Raw genomic sequence first — 19,233 nt, 5'->3', positions numbered from 1 at the left:
GACTCATGTCTGGTTAGACTCCAGAACTAAGTGGCATATCTGAGGTAAGGACATCATATGTGCTATCACACTGTATTACTGCAGTATTTTATTATTGTATTATATGTAGCATTTACACTGTATGTGTATAAAATGTCTGAGCACCGCTTTTTCTAATTCTTTTAAATTGGGTATTAAACCATACAGTGGAAAACAGTGTTGATCTCTACTACAAAATACACAAATGATACTTACTGGAATTCTCTGTATTGTTAAAAATTGTAATTCCATATCGTTTTAATATTTATTTCATATCTATTCAGTCATTCAAACATTTGATGATCCTATTATAAACTTTAAAAAAAGATGCAAATTATTTGTGTGCTCAGAGAAGCTAATTAGTTGTTCCCCTTTACTCTCTCACATGAATTAATTATCTGTTGCTGTTGGTCTATTTGAATCTATCACATTTTCTGTAGTATGTGGATCAGGAAGAAATGTAATTCAATATTTTCTGGGAAACATTGACGGGGCATTGAGAGAGTTTCATTCTAAAATAAGATACCCATCATTGAAAAAAACTGATGCCTACTTAAGAAAATGATTGCTGGCATAAAGGTAAAGCCTATTATGTTGTATTAAAGTTGTGAGTCATCTTAAGTAGGGGTGTGACGATTTGATGATTTAAAGCGATGCATCACGCTTAATGTTTAAGATACGGCTACATCGATTCAGACAGCTTGTATCAGGCATGTTTTCTCCAAAGCTACCCGCTTCTCTCTCTCTCACTCTCTCTCTCTCTGCCTGTGGGTCCTCCTGCGAGTGAAGGCTCACAAATGGGTCAAGCCCCCCCCATCCTTTGCAAGGATGGTAGCACAACTAATCTGTACACGGACTATTGAAAACTTAAAGTCCACTACATAGTCTAGGGCCTACATACAGTAGGTTGGCAGTCAGCCTTTTTTTAAATAAAAACATTGTTCACCACTTTATGGGTCACGTGGCCCGCAGGGAATTGGACTGCAGACTCTCAATCAGGAGACCCGAGTTTGATTCCCGGCAGAGACGCTTCCACAAAATTCAACGTTGCGGGGCTGTTACACTATTAGTCTTGTTTCCACATTGTTATTAGCAATTATCGCATTGCAGAAATGATTTGTTAATAAACAATTGCCTGTTTGACTGATTTTCATGTTTTAATACAAACGGGATTCAAAATAGGGTGTGAAAACAATCCTTCACTCACTCATCCGTTACTGGATTGAGAAGATGTATACCTATTAGGATTTCCTCTTGCAACCAGTCACAGTTGCTTATATGTTACACATATTATACCGCATCGTATTGCACAGCATCGTATCATATCGCATTGAGACAGGGCTGAATTGAATTGTATCAATCTGTTGGCTGCTTAGAATGTATGTAGGTGCATCGGATCGTGGATCGCGTATCGAGATGCAAATCAAATCGTGCTCGGATGATGAGATGCACACCCCTAATCTTAAGACCTCTGCGTTCAAAACAGTTAGAATCAGCATAAAATCATCTGTGGTTTTGAAATGTTCATGATGAAGTTAAAAAAAGTTTCCAAAATGGACAGTTTGGAAATGAAACCCTTCATATGTACCAAGTAGGTTTTAAATTGTAAATGTACCTTTTCTAGTATAATTTGAATGTCTGACATACAGTATTGTGCAACTTTGTTCACATTTCAAGATTATTTTTGGTACAAAATAGATGAGATCTATTTTGTAAAAGCTTAAATTTGGCATGTAAAACTAACATTCACATAACATGTCAATATATTCATGTCTTTTGTAACTGGGTTACTTGCAGCTTCCTCAAGTAAGCCTGATGAATTTTTCATCAGAAGGCAATAATGTGTCGATTGTTCTGAGCTATCGGGAAACTTCCAGCACAGTTGTGACCAAGAATGTGATTGTTGTGGCTCTAGGCCTCACCATCAGCTACATCAATGGCACCCTGATCCACACCTTCAACAAACACCAGGTCAGACGCCTTTTTTATGTGCAGAAGAAAGAGATAAAGATATATAAAGGGAGGATGACTGTGACAAATTCTTCTCTTCTCCTCTCCCTTCCTTTCCTCTTCCTCTCAGATATTTTATGTGAATCCTCGTTACATCCTGTTCATCCACCTGGTGGTGAACGATATCATCCAGCTTACTACAACGATCACCCTGTTCATCCTTACCTACACTTTCTACAAAATTAATGTCTCCCTCTGTTTCCTCCTCATCATGCTTGCTATCTTCACCACCTTCAACACCCCATTAAATTTAGCTGGCATGGCAGTAGAGTGCTACATCGCTATTTGTTTACCACTCCGCCATGCTGAATTCTGTACAGTCAAGAGAACATACATTCTGATTGGTTTGATCTGGGTCACGAGTGCAGTGTCCATCCTTCCAGATTTGTTCATTATGATAGCTACAGAATCTCTAGGATTCTTCTATTCCAGAATCGTCTGTGAGAGGGATAACATATTCACACACCCCTTAATCATACACAAGAGGGAAGTGTCCTACATCATTTTCCTACTTGTTATTTGGCTCACTCTCCTCTATATATACTTCAAGATCCTGTTTGCTGCTAAAGCAGCTGAAGGAGATGCTAAGAAGGCCAGGAATACTATCCTGCTTCATGGCTTTCAGCTACTGTTGTGTATGCTCACCTATATAGGCCCTGTGTTAGTTAAAGCTCTTCTGTACCGGTTCCCTAAAAGTTATTTAAACACACTCTTTGGTTGCTATATCATCATCCAGATCCTCCCCAGGTTTCTCAGTCCCATTGTGTACGGGCTGCGAGACCAGACGTTCAGGAGGTACTTGAAAAGGTACCTGCTGTGTACAGTGAGCGCACGCACCAATCCCCAGATTGCACTGAAAGGGCACACTTGAGACTGTATCTTGTTTGTGACTTTGATCCGTTTGATATATGTGACTATGTTGGTGTACTAGATAAGGATAAATAAAGTTCTAAAGACAAAAAAGTGAATAAACCATTGACAGTAGGGGTGCACCGATACCATTTTTTCAGACAGTAGAAGTACAAGTAATTTATTTTGAGTAGCCTACTCCCCGATAAGGAGTTCCAATCCAAGTACATACTGTAGGTGTCAAACGATTTTAGATTCTCCCCTCCTCTCTTCAGAGTAGCACCACACACCTAGCAGTCTGAAGATGTATTGTCATCATTCACAGTAAAATGCTTCCAAATCGCTGACATTTTGGTATTTAAAACAGTTGAAACACATAAGCCCCAGGCTGCAGCCTAAGCAGGAGTGCGCACTGCCTATACGGTAACGGATCTCTTGGCATCGGCTCACTTCACCAATGCCAAATATTTACATTTTAGACTGGTATCACTGTGCACCTCTAATTGACAGTATTGATGTTTTTGTTGAGGTAATCTACTTTTGAGTTATGCCACTTTATCAGACCCAGCTAGATAAAGTGGAACAGCATGTTTTAGACAAAATGGTCTTTTAGACTTTTGCAAATTTAGGAAAGAAATCATGGCGAGCAAACAGAAAGGAAAAATTGCCAGGAATATCAGGAGAGTGTTCAGAACCAATGTTCCCTCTAGACTGTCTGATGAAATTGTCAGAGATTTTTCTCTTTTTGTTAAGGTTTTTCGCAATTACATTATCATAATAATGATTCAATTGCATTGAAGTTGCATATTTATACATTCAGATATTGATAAATGAAAATAATAGTGTGTGGAACCATACAAAATCAAACTGAAAATCGTCCAATATGGGGCACACATAAATTATAATTATAATTAACAATAACAGAGTAGAACAACAACAGATAACTCAGTTTTTTTATTTTTAATAAACTTGCTAAAATTCCTAAAAAAACATGTTTTCGCTTTGTCATTATGAGGTATTGTAGGGAAGCGTATTGCATTCACCAAAGAAAAAAAAAAATCAGAGATGGTTTCTCATAATTATGACTTCCGTATCTCATAATTATGACTTAGTATCTCATAATCATGACAAACTAGTTAGTCTTGAGACTCTGGTTAATTTAACTTCCATTCAGTCCAATATGCGCCGTGCGTCTCCAGCAGCACCTGCTCAAGACGCACGACACCCTACTGTTCTGCAGCACCAACAAGTCGTGGCTCCCTGCTGGACAGCTGGAAACCACATGTAGGAGGTTTAGGTTGGCGTCACAAACTAATTGAATGTTTATGGTGTGTTATTGTTTGCGATTTAAATAGGGAAATGCGTTTGGATATGGTGCTTTGATGTGCACAGTCTATTGCTCCTGTGGTAAGATAAGATAGAACTTTATTGATCAATAAATAATATAATAATATAATATGATAATATATATACGATACTAATTAATCACTTTAATCACTCATGTTTCCAATTGAATAGAATTGCCTATGAATTTGTTCATATCCCTAGCTTTGTTAATATGATTATTATCACCAGGCTTACAAATGGCCTGAAACACATTTTGTTGTTGATATGAGGTCTGGGACTGCTTTAATAGATTTCCCTTAAAGAATAAGGCATTTTAAGCAGAAACCACTTCATGCGTAATGCCCCACGCATGTTTCCAAACACACGTAGATTTTGATTGTACCAAAGAACAAATTCAGGTAAGAAAAAAAATGATGAATGCCGAAATGTTCGTGGAAACGTTCGTAAGTACACTTTAAGATCAAATCTGATCGTACGCACGTTTCGTGAATGAGGCCCATTGTGTATATGTTGTCATCACAGGAGAGTAACTGTTGAGTGTTTTTGTGGTGTTTCCGTCGAGTTTTGCCTTTTGTAGATGAAGGGAGAATGCTACGGTTTCTGTGTCTTGGTACACGGTAGGCACATGAGAGGCGCACATGTTGCTAGTTCACAATGTTTGTTTTTGTGTTGTTTCTAGCATTTATAAAAAGAAAATATATTTTGTAAGTGTAAAAGAGTAACATGTGAAAAAAGAGTAAAAGCTTTGGTTAGACAATTATTTCATCCAAACTGAAACAAAATGTAAACGTATGTTTATTTGGATTAGGAATGGAATGTGTTTCTAGGATATTGAAAGTATGGAAAAATGTATTGTTTAATACTTCATAAAACTCGTGATAAAGGCTTTAGTGAAGAAACACCGCATCGAGTCACTGTGTCATTTTCTCCCCCTTTTGAGGGGTACAACACGTACACTGCAAGGTGAATGCAGTGTCCAAGTTTGATGGCACTCCAATGTCCAGGGTTGATAAAGTTTGGTTGGGTACTGGTCAATTTTATTTGACAAAGATTTCACCACTGTCAGATTCACTTGTCGCCAGACTCTATGGAGAAAATGTCATTCTCCACTCTATTTGAATCGACTGACTGCGACCTCATAACTCATATGCTGCTGAATATCTGGATGACATCATCTCCAGTGACTGGTAGCAGTATGCGCAGCATCCGATGTCTGTTCTGGAGTCCCTGAGATTCTAATTCCCAGGACTCAAGAACCAACCTACTGTATATAAAGTCATAAAAGTGATTTTAGACTCATGTCTGGTTAGACTCCAGAGCTAAGTGGCATATCTGAGGTAAGGACATCATATGTGCTATCACACTGTATTACTGCAGTATTTTATTATTGTATTATATGTAGCATATATTGTACTGCTTTTAAACTGTATGTGTATAAAATGTCTAAGCACTGCCACTGTGAGAATCAATTTTTTTTTTCTGATTCTTTTAAATTGGGGATCAAACCATACAGTGGAAAATGATTGATCTCAACTTAATACAAAAATGACAGTCTATATCAACTTATGTTATGTAAATGTTAATTCCATATCATTTTAATATTTACTTCATATCTATTCAAATTATTTGTGTGCTCATAGAAGCTACTTAGTTGTTCCCCTTTACTCTCTCACATGAATTAATTATCTGTTGCTGTTGGTCTATTTGAATCTGTCACATTTTCTGTAGTATGTGGATCGGGTAGAAATGTAATTCAATATTTGCTGGGAAACTTTGACAGGGCATTGAGATGGTTTCATTCTAAAATAAGATACACATCATTGGAAAAAAACCCTGATGCCTACAGAAGCAAATAATTGCTGGCATGAAGGTAAATCATATTATGCTGTGAGTCATCTTAAGACCTCTGCTTACAAAACAGTTAGAATCAGAATAGGATCATCTGTGGTTTTGAAATGTTCATAATGAAGTTAAAAAAGTTTCCAAAATGTATCCCGTACATGTAGAACTAACCTTCACATAACATGTCAATATATTCATGTCTTTTGTAACAGAGTTACTTGCCGCATCCTCAAAACGGCCCGATGAATTTTTCATCAGAAGGCAATAATGTGTCGATTGTTCTGAGCTATCGGGAAACTTCCAGCACAGCTGTGACCAAGAATGTGATTGTTTTGGCTCTAGGCCTCACCATCAGCTACATCAATGGCACCCTGATCCACACCTTCAACAAACACCAGGTCAGACGCCTTTTTTTATATACAGAAGAAAGAGATAATGATACATGAAAGGAAGTATGAAAATGTATAAGCTGGTTTGACTGTGACAATCTCTTCTCCTCTCTTTTCCTTTCCTCTCCTCTCCTCCAGATATTTTATGTGAATCCTCGTTACATCCTGTTCATCCACCTGGTTGTGAATGATATCATCCAGCTTACTACAACGATCACCCTGTTCATCCTTACCTACACTTTCTACAAAATTAATGTCTCCCTCTGTTTCCTCCTCATCATGCTTGCTATCTTCACCACCCTCAACACCCCATTAAATTTAGCTGGCATGGCACTAGAGTGCTACATTGCTATTTGTTTACCACTCCGCCATGCTGAATTCTGTACAGTCAAGAGAACATACATTCTGATTGGTTTGATCTGGGTCACGAGTGCAGTGTCCATCCTTCCAGATTTGTTCATTATGATAGCTACAGAATCTCTAGGATTCTTCTATTCCAGAATCTTCTGTGAGAAGGATAACATATTCAGACACCCCTTAATCATACACAAGAGAGAAGTGTCCTACATCATTTTCCTACTTGTTATTTGGCTCACTCTCCTCTACATATACTTCAAGATCCTGTTTGCTGCTAAAGCAGCTGAAGGAGATGCTAAGAAGGCCAGGAATACTATCCTGCTTCATGGCTTTCAGCTACTGTTGTGTATGCTCACCTATATAGGCCCTGTGTTAGTTAAAGCTCTTCTGTACTGGTTCCCTAAAAGTTATTTAAACACACTCTTTGGTTGCTATATCATCATCCAGATCCTCCCCAGGTTTCTCAGTCCCATTGTGTACGGGCTGCGAGACCAGGCGTTCAGGAGGTACTTGAAAAGGTACCTGCTGTGTACAGTGAGCGCACGCACCAATCCCCAGATTGCACTGAAAGGGCACACTTGAGACTGTATCTTGTTTGTGACTTTGATCCGTTTGATATATGTGACTATGTTGGTGTACTAGATAAGGATAAATAAAGTTCTAAAGACAAAAAAGTGAATAAACCATTGACAGTAGGGGTGCACCGATACCACTTTTTCAGACGAGAAGTACAAGTAATTTATTTTGAGTAGCCTACTCCCCGATAAGGAGTTCCAATCCAAGTACATACTGTAGGTGTCAAACGATTTTAGATTCTCCCCTCCTCTCTTCAGAGTAGCACCACACACCTAGCAGTCTGAAGATGTATTGTCATCATTCACAGTAAAATGCTTCCAAATCGCTGACATTTTGGTATTTAAAACAGTTGAAACACATAAGCCCCAGGCTGCAGCCTAAGCAGGAGTGCGCACTGCCTATACGGTAACGGATCTCTTGGCATCGGCTCACTTCACCAATGCCAAATATTTACATTTTAGACTGGTATCACTGTGCACCTCTAATTGACAGTATTGATGTTTTTGTTGAGGTAATCTACTTTTGAGTTATGCCACTTTATCAGACCCAGCTAGATAAAGTGGAACAGCATGTTTTAGACAAAATGGTCTTTTAGACCCTTTGCAAATTTAGGAAAGAAATCATGGCGAGCAAACAGAAAGGAAAAAATTGCAAGAAATCTATTTGGATGTCACATCTAAAAAACGACTGTGACTGTTGTCTGACGAAATTGTTGCAGAGCGCATTGCATTTTTTTGCCTATTATTATTAAGGCTTTCCACAATTACATTATAAATAATAATGATTCAATTGCATTAAATTTGCATATTTATACATTCAAATATTGATAAATGAAAATAATAGTGTGTGGGCCCATAGAAATATAGTATGCAACTCAAAATTGTCCAATGTGTGGCACTCATACATTATAATTAACAATAACAGAGAAGACTAACAACACATGACTTAGTTTATTTTTTAATAATCTATTTCAAATAGATTGATGGCAAAAAAAACTATATAACTTCATTTTAAATCAAATGTATAACACAACAAAGTGCAGAAAAAGTGAAGAGGTCTGAATACTTTCCAGAACCACTGTATGTGAATTCATATACAAGAGTTAATAAATGTTATTGTGTTAACAATAACAAGGCTAAGGTTAAAGATATGTTTTAAAGATGTCAACAAGAGTTTACAGGCTTAGATAGCAAACATGAGCCATTTAGCTTTGCCTTAGCTATAAATAGCTAGATAATCAAACTACAGAAGTTGGATAATAAGATAATAAGATAAGATATACTTTATTGTACCCATGGGGGAAATTTGTCTTGGACTCTGTGTTGCTTTATGCATATCAGTTCTACATGCATAATTAAAAACGCACACATACATACAATTTAACATACATATTCCTACCTACCAATACAAAGAATGCAAAGCAACCATTGCACAGCCCCATCGCATCATATTGTGTAACTAATGCACTAAACACACAACCCCTGTAGCCTATTGCTATTATTGCACAGCCTTTTTGGCCACATTTGATGTAATGTTGCACAGCCATTATAGCCTTATACTACACTACTTATTCAAAAACCTAACTGAGGTAGGTGCAAATGAATTTTTAAAACAATTGAGTTTACAGTGAGGGACTCTATAACATCTGCCAGAGGGCAGGAGCTGGTGGAGAACATGGGAAGGATCAGACAGTATTTTCATTGCTTGTCTGATGACAAGCAATATACAAGCAAATACAAAATTCGATAGTTACATACAAAATGTAATAAAACTGTCCTAATCATGTCTCCAGTATCCTACTGTAACATAAATGTTATCTTTGATTCAGTGCTCCCCAACCAGGACAACACTAAATATAGGCCTGTCCACCGTCCAGCCGAATTCTCTCTCTCTCTCTCTCTCTCTCTCTATCTCTCAGGTGTGCAGAGTTACTACTAATGAAGCATAGCGCACTTCCTTAGAGCGCTGTCCGAGGTGCTGAAACATCATTTAGAATTACACTGCAACCGAAGCCAGGCAGAGATTGTGATAGGCCCTCTGATTTCAGACCTATTAGTTTAATCAACTGTGATAAAAAAAATTACTAAAGTCATAAATAACAGACTAGCACAAATCTTACCAAATATTATTTATCATAATCAAACCGGATTTATACAAAACAGAGATTTAAAAACCAATACTAGAACATGTCTATCTTTAATACAGTATGCAAAGAAGTATAAGAAGGATTTAACACTAATGGCGGTTGATGCAGAAAAAGCTTTCGACCGAGTTGAATGGTCTTATCTGTATAAAGTGCTAGAGGTTTATGACTTTCCAGTGAAATTTATTAATATGGTAAAAACAATCTACAAATCACCAAAGGCACAAGTATATACAAATGGAATTCTTTCTGAGCCCTATCCCTTAAGTAGAGGCACAGCTCAAGGATGACCTTCATCGCCCTCCCTGTTTGCATTAGCAATCGAACCATTGGCTCAAAAAATTAGACAGACAGAAAAAATAAGTGGCATTACAATTGGTAAGAAGGAATACAAACTTAGTTTATTTGCTGATGACTTATTACTCTATTTAAGTAATGTAAACACTTCCATTCCATATGTAATTGAAATTATGACAGAATTTTCGAAGCTATCAGGTTATAAAATGAATGAAGGAAAAACAGAATTAATGGTAATTGACAAAAGTATAAATAACTTGGAAAACCTAAAACAATTTAAAGTGCAAACAAGGAATATTAAATACCTTGGTTGCTATATTAGTGCAGATAAGTTACAGCTGTATAAAGACAATTTTCTCCCATTAATTAAAGACCTTAAGCAAGACATTGAAAGGTGGTCTGATTTGAAGATTATTTTACAGTTTTTTACGATCGCTAGCAAGCGTTTTTCAATACTTATAATACTTTTTCTAAACTCTTCACACACCAACTCACCTACAACACACAGCTGGCAAAACAGTTAATTTTATGCTCAAAATCACATATTGTAAACTAAACACCAACACTAATTTTCAAAATGCAAGAATACTTTGTCAAAATACACTAACTCTACCAAAACACTGCAAACATGTCTCAAAATCAAATAATTCTTTCAAAACTCTAACACATGTTTTCTTCCAACAGGAACATTTAGTCAATCACAGCACAATGACATACAAAATACTAACAGCAGATGGTATTACAGAAAATGTATTACTTTACATGTGTCAGTTCTACCCTTATACAATAGACAGTATATTGATAGTCAATTGTTTTTCGCACTGCAGTTTCTTTTGAAGTCACTCTACATTTTTCTTTTGAGTGTAGTAAATGTACGTATTTTTTGTCTTCTTTTTTGAAAACATTCTATATCAAAAGTGAATGACTCATCTTTACTTTATAGAATGTACACTATATGAAAAAGGAATAAGTGACAGAATTGCTGCAGTAAAGGCTTTATTTGCAATAGGAAATTACTGCAAGAGATCAACAAAAATCTGTAATATAGCTGCTGGTTACAGTTGTGTAAAAATAAAATATACAAACAGAAAAAGGCACAGAAGAAAAAAAAAGAAAAATACACAGTCCTTTTCTAATCTACCCGGTCTTCTGCATTTGGCGTCTTTCCCTCTCTTTCTGCTGCTCTATATTGTTCTGTGTCCACATTGAACAAGATCAGTCCAAAGAGCTCCCCTTTTTACGTATATGGTCATGCAATTGAAATAACCTCAACACCGTATGTCTTCAACTTAGATGGGAATCAGCTGTGATTGGTCTATTTGCATAACTTCAATCAGTTGTTTCTCAATAGCAATAAAAAAAATATAGGACATATATTTGTGTTTCAATATACAATGTGAACTGCTGTTCACTTCAACTGTAGCCTATAAGTTAGGTTTAGAACATGAGGTTATCTGTTCTGACATACAGTGTGCAAGCATTTGTAAATTTGGCAGTAAAAATCCATAGTTTTGGTCTTGGTTGAGCTTGTGTGTAAAAGAAATTCCAGAGTTTTTAAAATGTGTTCACTGAATGCATTTTGTGTCAAAGGAACAAGAAATGTGTTAATGGTATGGCCCGCAACAGACCGATGTTGTGCTAACTGTGTTAAGAGTTATGAAAATGTGACTACAGAACTGATAAAAGGTTGCTAGCAATCGTAAAAAACTGTAATAGGTAGAATAAACCTGTTCAAGATGATGTGGCTGCCAAAATTTCTATACATATTTCAGACTATTTCTATTACCCCACCTAAATCTTTCTTTAAAGAAGTGAACTCACTTATTTCTTCGTTTATTTGGTCTAATAAAGCTCACAGATTAAGGAGAAAATTATTGCATTATCCTCGAGAGGAGGGAGGCCTAAACCTTCCTAATTTGGAGCTTTATCACAACGCAGCTCAAATGTTTTATATCGACCATATAATTAACAATACAAATGAGGAACCGTGGATAGATATTGAAAATCATCAGCTACAGCCTAATAGTTTTCTTCTAGCTCTTTTCGCCAAGCAAAAAATCAAAACAGTAAATTTTGTAATTAATAGTACATTAAATGCTTGGGAAAGAAAAAAAAAAATACTAGGTCAAGCAATAGAAATCCCCAAACATATGCAAATTTGGAATAACCCATCAATAACTATTCAAAACGCCCAACTACACTGGGAGACGTGGATAAACTGTGGAATTCAGAAATTATCGGATATTATAAACCATAACTCAGTACTTTCATTTCAGGAACTAAAAAATAAATATAAACTAAAAGACATAGAATTTTTTAAGTATTTGCAATTGAAAAACTGGATAACAGATAACTTTGACCTCGGAAATAGAGTTTCAATTGAGATAGGGGAAATTCTAAATAAAAAGGATAAAAAGAGACGATTAGCAGGTGCTGTATACAATATTCTTACCAAAGGTGAGGGCAATGAAAAACTGCTACAAAATATATATAACAAATGGAATAAAGATCTTTGTATGGTAGATGCAAAAAAAAAATGGAAGGAATGTTTACAACTCACATATAAAATTACCACTAATGAAAATGTACGTCTAATACAGTATAAATTCATGACAAGAATATACTATAGTAGAGACAAAATTCATAAGTTTGACACCAGCTCCGCTGATAGATGTTTAAAATGTGCCACACAGAGTGACTCCCTCATACATGCCTTTTGGTATTGTGAGAAAATTAGAAAGACTTGGGAGAACATTGAAAGATGGATTTTGAAGAACTTGTAATTGTAAAGTAGCATTTTCACCAATGATTTGTCTCTTTCAAAATGTTGGGAAAATAAGATACCCAACTGGATGGCAAATTCTTTTTTCGTCATTAGTTTATAAGAAGCTAATATTGCAAAACTGGAAAAATAAAGAAGCACCTACACTTCAAAAATGGAAAACATTAATGAAATATTACTTGAGTATTGAAAGGACAATGTCGGAGGACAGCAACAAAGAGAAACAATTTCACAAGATATGGAGCTCAATTTACGAAGCTCTGTAGATAGTGGAGCCGCAAAATCACAATCAGCCAACATCCATAAAATTTAAGGAACCCTGTTTTCGTTTTTATTTTGTTCTGTTTTGGTGTGTGTGTGTGTGTGTGTGTGTTTGCGTGTATGTATGTATGTGTGTGTGTGTGTATGTGTGATAAGTGTGTATATGTTCGTGTGGGTGGGGATGCTATATTACCTGTGATGACAACCGTATGTGACTGTATGATACTTGTGGATGAGCAACTCAAACAGGGTCAAATCATGAAATTTGATTTCTTGAAGAAATGATGATTATGTAACATGTTGAAATATTGAATGTATTGTATTCAGACCCTTACTCACTCAATAAATAAAAAAAAAAAGAAAAAAAAAAAGAAAAGAATTAAACTGTAACATGGGGTGTTGCCAGACATGGCAGAGGTATGTGCTCTACTGAGCATATTTTCTAGTTTAAAATGTCGCAGCCAGACTTTGGACCAACACCAGGAAAAGGGATCACATTACCCCTATTATAGCCTGTTTAAAATTCAGGATTGATTTAAACATTTTATTAATCACTTTTAAAACTCTCTCAAGGCTAGCTCCTTTGCTTTCAGTTTGCTTTTGAAAGAAGTTAGCGTTGGGGCACATCCCAGGTCCTCTGGCAGAGCATTCCACTTTCTGGGTGCACCGCAACTGAAAGCAGCTTCCCCTGCTTTAGAGCTTACCCAGGGAATGGATAAAAGGCCCCTGCCTGATGACCTGAGGGCTTGTTGTGGTTCGTAAGTGGCAAGCATGTCTCTGATATAAATTGGTGCAATGCCATTTAGCGCTTTATAAACGTAGCGCTTTATAAACCTATGATAAAAACATTTACGGAAAAGCAATCCATATTGTCCTGTACCAGCTGGAAGCTTTACAACAAGAGAAGCAGCGATGGTTGTAAAGAATGAATTAAAATACCCAGCAATCTTCATTTTATTAACATTGTCAATGTTCAGGCTAATGTTACAAGATTTGGTTTTACTTTTGTTTGAACAACCAAGGTCTTTTAGGACTTTCCAAAGATTTTTTGTACATTTTCATTCACTGCATCAATATAGAATTGCGACTCTGAATCCTGTATCTAGCATGGTTTCTACACCTTACATATGCCTCATGGTCTGCCTGAAGTTTAGATTTTTTGAAGTTCACCAGATGCCTATCCCTCTGCCTAATCAAATCTAGAATCTCAGTAGTGATCCATTTACCACTCCTAGGTGTTATTCTGACCTCCAGCATCATCATGTTCCAAAAGAGCAGACCAATCTATCTCATTTAACTGTTGTACAAATAACTCCTTTGAGCATTTTCTCATTGATCTAATCCTGACTGAATTTTGCTGTCCTGGGTTGACTTTTGATTTGGTTACCTTATGAGTACAAAAGCTAATTTTGTGGTCACTGATCACAATATCTAAAACTGACTGACGGATTTTAACGATGTCTGAAACCAATATCAAATCTAAAGCTGACTCACTGTTAGCACACACCTTAGTTGGTTCTGTTATAAGCTGTTGGAGGCCAAACAATCTATTAAAATTGCACAAAGAGTCCACCAGGCCATTTTTCTTTGAAGATGACTGTACATTTGTATTAAAATTACCAAGAATAATAGATTGAAATTTCATAAAATCTTTACATTTGTTGCAAGCCAATTCTAATAGTTCATAAAAATCGCTATGTTTGGGAGGTCTGTAGCAGACACCAACAAGGAGCGGTCGTGTTTTAGGGAGCAGAATCTCAACCCAGATAGTTTCCAGTCCTGTTGTATAGATATCAGGACGATGCTTAAACATAACATCACATCTAATAAACAGACAGACTCCAACTCCATTTCAATTGCGATCGGATTGTATAGGATGACGTAATCCGGAAGATCAATCTCACTCTCCAGCACACATTCATCTAGCCAAGTCTCTGACGCAGCTATCACCGCAGCCTTGGAACGAGTTGCAATTTAGTGTATCTTGTCCATTTTGGGGATCAGGCTCCGAGCATTCACATGAATGAAATTAAGCCCCCTCCCGCGAAAAACAGCAAACTGGTCAGCCACCGGCGTAACAGGTGGCGCACTCTCCGCATCCTCGACATGACACTTGTACATGCTGGAATCCAGGCACTCCACGTTGGCCACTGCTTTCAGACTGCATCCGTTGCAAACAAATGGCATGTATCCTCCTTCCTTTATTGCCCTGTTGTATGTTGAGACATTGATGTTTCCACATTTAATGTGAACAAAAAAGTCAGAATTTGTCGCATGCACCCGATTTGCTGTTTTTTCTTACGGCCTTTTCGCATGTCGGACAAATGTTTAATTTTGAGGTGTTGCTGGGACCTGAGCAGGGGTGAATGTCGCCACAAAAGAGTAAACCTAACCTAAACAAAAGTTGAAAGCAACAACGACCAAATTCAAATTCAAACCATTACATTCAGTTTCATTTTTTGCATACAATGATTACATTTAAGCATCAAAAAGTCAAATATGTGCAATTCAAATTCAGTTTGTGCTGGCAAACTCCGGGTATTACGCTCGAAGCAGTGCTTGCACTATACGGTTCTGTGTACTCGATGGCAAGTTTGGTTGCACTCCATTGTCCAGGGTTGATAAAGTTTGGTTGGGTACTGTTCAATTTTATTTGACACTGGATTTGACCAAGGGCCACTGTCAGATTCCTTTGTCACCAGACTCTGAGGAGAAAATGTCATTCTCCACTGCATTCAAACTGATTGACTGGCACCCAATATGTCATCCAGATATTCAACGCTGCTGAATATCTGGATGACATCATCTCCAGTGACTGGTAGCAGTATGCGCAGCATCCGATGTCTGTTCTGGAGTCCCTGAGATTCTAATTCCCAGGACTCAAGAACCAACCTACTGTATATAAAGTCATAAAAGTGATTTTAGACTCATGTCTGGTTAGACTCCAGAACTAAGTGGCATATCTGAGGTAAGGACATCATATGTGCTATCACACTGTATTACTGCAGTATTTTATTATTGTATTATATGTAGCATTTACACTGTATGTGTATAAAATGTCTGAGCACCGCTTTTTCTAATTCTTTTAAATTGGGTATTAAACCATACAGTGGAAAACAGTGTTGATCTCTACTACAAAATACACAAATGATACTTACTGGAATTCTCTGTATTGTTAAAAATTGTAATTCCATATCGTTTTAATATTTATTTCATATCTATTCAGTCATTCAAACATTTGATGATCCTATTATAAACTTTAAAAAAAGATGCAAATTATTTGTGTGCTCAGAGAAGCTAATTAGTTGTTCCCCTTTACTCTCTCACATGAATTAATTATCTGTTGCTGTTGGTCTATTTGAATCTATCACATTTTCTGTAGTATGTGGATCAGGAAGAAATGTAATTCAATATTTTCTGGGAAACATTGACGGGGCATTGAGAGAGTTTCATTCTAAAATAAGATACCCATCATTGAAAAAAACTGATGCCTACTTAAGAAAATGATTGCTGGCATAAAGGTAAAGCCTATTATGTTGTATTAAAGTTGTGAGTCATCTTAAGTAGGGGTGTGACGATTTGATGATTTAAAGCGATGCATCACGCTTAATGTTTAAGATACGGCTACATCGATTCAGACAGCTTGTATCAGGCATGTTTTCTCCAAAGCTACCCGCTTCTCTCTCTCTCACTCTCTCTCTCTCTGCCTGTGGGTCCTCCTGCGAGTGAAGGCTCACAAATGGGTCAAGCCCCCCCCATCCTTTGCAAGGACGGTAGCACAACTAATCTGTACACGGACTATTGAAAACTTAAAGTCCACTACATAGTCTAGGGCCTACATACAGTAGGTTGGCAGTCAGCCTTTTTTTAAATAAAAACATTGTTCACCACTTTATGGGTCACGTGGCCCGCAGGGAATTGGACTGCAGACTCTCAATCAGGAGACCCGAGTTTGATTCCCGGCAGAGACGCTTCCACAAAATTCAACGTTGCGGGGCTGTTACACTATTAGTCTTGTTTCCACATTGTTATTAGCAATTATCGCATTGCAGAAATGATTTGTTAATAAACAATTGCCTGTTTGACTGATTTTCATGTTTTAATACAAACGGGATTCAAAATAGGGTGTGAAAACAATCCTTCACTCACTCATCCGTTACTGGATTGAGAAGATGTATACCTATTAGGATTTCCTCTTGCAACCAGTCACAGTTGCTTATATGTTACACATATTATACCGCATCGTATTGCACAGCATCGTATCATATCGCATTGAGACAGGGCTGAATTGAATTGTATCAATCTGTTGGCTGCTTAGAATGTATGTAGGTGCATCGGATCGTGGATCGCGTATCGAGATGCAAATCAAATCGTGCTCGGATGATGAGATGCACACCCCTAATCTTAAGACCTCTGCGTTCAAAACAGTTAGAATCAGCATAAAATCATCTGTGGTTTTGAAATGTTCATGATGAAGTTAAAAAAAGTTTCCAAAATGGACAGTTTGGAAATGAAACCCTTCATATGTACCAAGTAGGTTTTAAATTGTAAATGTACCTTTTCTAGTATAATTTGAATGTCTGACATACAGTATTGTGCAACTTTGTTCACATTTCAAGATTATTTTTGGTACAAAATAGATGAGATCTATTTTGTAAAAGCTTAAATTTGGCATGTAAAACTAACATTCACATAACATGTCAATATATTCATGTCTTTTGTAACTGGGTTACTTGCAGCTTCCTCAAGTAAGCCTGATGAATTTTTCATCAGAAGGCAATAATGTGTCGATTGTTCTGAGATATCGGGAAACTTCCAGCACAGTTGTGACCAAGAATGTGATTGTTGTGGCTCTAGGCCTCACCATCAGCTACATCAATGGCACCCTGATCCGCACCTTCAACAAACACCAGGTCAGACGCCTTTTTTATGTGCAGAAGAAAGAGATAAAGATATATAAAGGGAGGATGACTGTGACAAATTCTTCTCTTCTCCTCTCCCTTCCTTTCCTCTTCCTCTCAGATATTTTATGTGAATCCTCGTTACATCCTGTTCATCCACCTGGTGGTGAACGATATCATGCAGCTTACTACAACGATCACCCTGTTCATCCTTACCTACACTTTCTACAAAATTAATGTCTCCCTCTGTTTCCTCCTCATCATGCTTGCTATCTTCACCACCCTCAACACCCCATTAAATTTAGCTGGCATGGCACTAGAGTGCTACATCGCTATTTGTTTACCACTCCGCCATGCTGAATTCTGTACAGTCAAGAGAACATACATTCTGATTGGTTTGATCTGGGTCATGAGTGCAGTGTCCATCCTTCCAGATTTGTTCATTATGATAGCTACAGAATCTCTAGGATTCTTCTATTCCAGAATCGTCTGTGAGAAGGATAACATATTCAGACACCCCTTAATCATACACAAGAGGGAAGTGTCCTACATCATTTTCCTTCTTGTTATTTGGCTCACTCTCCTCTACATATACTTCAAGATCCTGTTTGCTGCTAAAGCAGCTGAAGGAGATGCTAAGAAGGCCAGGAATACTATCCTGCTTCATGGCTTTCAGCTACTGTTGTGTATGCTCACCTATATAGGCCCTGTGTTAGTTAAAGCTCTTCTGTACCGGTTCCCTAAAAGTTATTTAAACACACTCTTTGTTTGCTATATCATCATCCAGATCCTCCCCAGGTTTCTCAGTCCCATTGTGTACGGGCTGCGAGACCAGGCGTTCAGGAGGTACTTGAAAAGGTACCTGCTGTGTACAGTGAGCGCACGCACCAATCCCCAGATTGCACTGAAAGGGCACACTTGAGACTGTATCTTGTTTGTGACTTTGATCCGTTTGATATATGTGACTATGTTGGTGTACTAGATAAGGATAAATAAAGTTCTAAAGACAAAAAAGTGAATAAACCATTGACAGTAGGGGTGCACCGATACCATTTTTTCAGACAGTAGAAGTACAAGTAATTTATTTTGAGTAGTCTACTCACTCATAAGGAGTTTCAATCCAAGTACATACTGTAGGCAGGGGCGGAAATTACGGGGGGGACAGGGGGGTCCAGACCCCCCCTTCCTGGGACTAACAGAGAGTTGTCCCCCTCAATATATCATTGTAAACATAACTATATAATTTTAAATAATATAATAATATGCATTGAAAGCACTTGTGCTAATTATAGACGCAAAACAATGCGTTTTTAAGTTTCTAAAGATTGCGCCCCCCCTCTCATATGCCTCACAGTGGTTTGGTCCACTGCCTACCATCCCCGAATCCCCCCACACACACATTATCCCTCGGTACGAGTGTGTGTGGAGGATCTCTGGAAGTGTGTCAGTGGTGGCAGACCT

The 19,233-nt window shown here is 37.4% G+C and overlaps 3 protein-coding genes across 3 annotated transcripts; all 3 read left to right on the top strand.

Moving 5' to 3' along the window:
- The first annotated feature begins 1,833 nt into the window (after window positions 1–1,833).
- Window positions 1,834–2,899, top strand: LOC144539318 (odorant receptor 131-2-like). Its single transcript, XM_078283404.1, has 3 exons — window positions 1,834–1,989; window positions 2,099–2,342; window positions 2,397–2,899. Exons 1-3 carry the CDS (start codon window positions 1,834–1,836, stop codon window positions 2,897–2,899), a joined length of 903 nt encoding a protein of 300 aa, XP_078139530.1.
- A 3,409-nt stretch (window positions 2,900–6,308) lies between these two features.
- On the top strand, window positions 6,309–7,394 carry LOC144539317 (odorant receptor 131-2-like). Its single transcript, XM_078283403.1, has 3 exons — window positions 6,309–6,464; window positions 6,594–6,837; window positions 6,892–7,394. The coding sequence occupies exons 1-3, from the start codon at window positions 6,309–6,311 to the stop codon at window positions 7,392–7,394; spliced, it is 903 nt and encodes a 300-aa protein (XP_078139529.1).
- Window positions 7,395–17,628: 10,234 nt separating this feature from the next.
- On the top strand, window positions 17,629–18,694 carry LOC139922643 (odorant receptor 131-2-like). Its single transcript, XM_071913174.2, has 3 exons — window positions 17,629–17,784; window positions 17,894–18,137; window positions 18,192–18,694. The coding sequence occupies exons 1-3, from the start codon at window positions 17,629–17,631 to the stop codon at window positions 18,692–18,694; spliced, it is 903 nt and encodes a 300-aa protein (XP_071769275.2).
- The last annotated feature ends 539 nt before the right edge of the window (window positions 18,695–19,233 follow it).

This window comes from Centroberyx gerrardi, chromosome 5 (genome assembly GCF_048128805.1).
Source record: "Centroberyx gerrardi isolate f3 chromosome 5, fCenGer3.hap1.cur.20231027, whole genome shotgun sequence".
Classification (NCBI taxonomy): Eukaryota; Metazoa; Chordata; class Actinopteri; order Beryciformes; family Berycidae; genus Centroberyx; species Centroberyx gerrardi.
This window is presented reverse-complemented; position numbering and strand designations above follow the sequence as displayed.

What these genes read in the sequence shown, in the direction of transcription:
- LOC144539317 (XM_078283403.1), top strand. Translation starts at nt 6,309, where the DNA reads ATGAATTTTTCATCAGAAGGCAATAATGTGTCGATTGTTCTGAGCTAT. An exon ending in ACACCTTCAACAAACACCAG is followed by an intron (nt 6,465 to 6,593) that starts GTCAGACGCCTT and finishes CCTCTCCTCCAG; the next exon opens with ATATTTTATGTGAATCCTCG. An exon ending in ACTCCGCCATGCTGAATTCT is followed by an intron (nt 6,838 to 6,891) that starts GTACAGTCAAGA and finishes TCACGAGTGCAG; the next exon opens with TGTCCATCCTTCCAGATTTG.
- LOC139922643 (XM_071913174.2), top strand. Translation starts at nt 17,629, where the DNA reads ATGAATTTTTCATCAGAAGGCAATAATGTGTCGATTGTTCTGAGATAT. An exon ending in GCACCTTCAACAAACACCAG is followed by an intron (nt 17,785 to 17,893) that starts GTCAGACGCCTT and finishes TCTTCCTCTCAG; the next exon opens with ATATTTTATGTGAATCCTCG. An exon ending in ACTCCGCCATGCTGAATTCT is followed by an intron (nt 18,138 to 18,191) that starts GTACAGTCAAGA and finishes TCATGAGTGCAG; the next exon opens with TGTCCATCCTTCCAGATTTG.
- LOC144539318 (XM_078283404.1), top strand. Translation starts at nt 1,834, where the DNA reads ATGAATTTTTCATCAGAAGGCAATAATGTGTCGATTGTTCTGAGCTAT. An exon ending in ACACCTTCAACAAACACCAG is followed by an intron (nt 1,990 to 2,098) that starts GTCAGACGCCTT and finishes TCTTCCTCTCAG; the next exon opens with ATATTTTATGTGAATCCTCG. An exon ending in ACTCCGCCATGCTGAATTCT is followed by an intron (nt 2,343 to 2,396) that starts GTACAGTCAAGA and finishes TCACGAGTGCAG; the next exon opens with TGTCCATCCTTCCAGATTTG.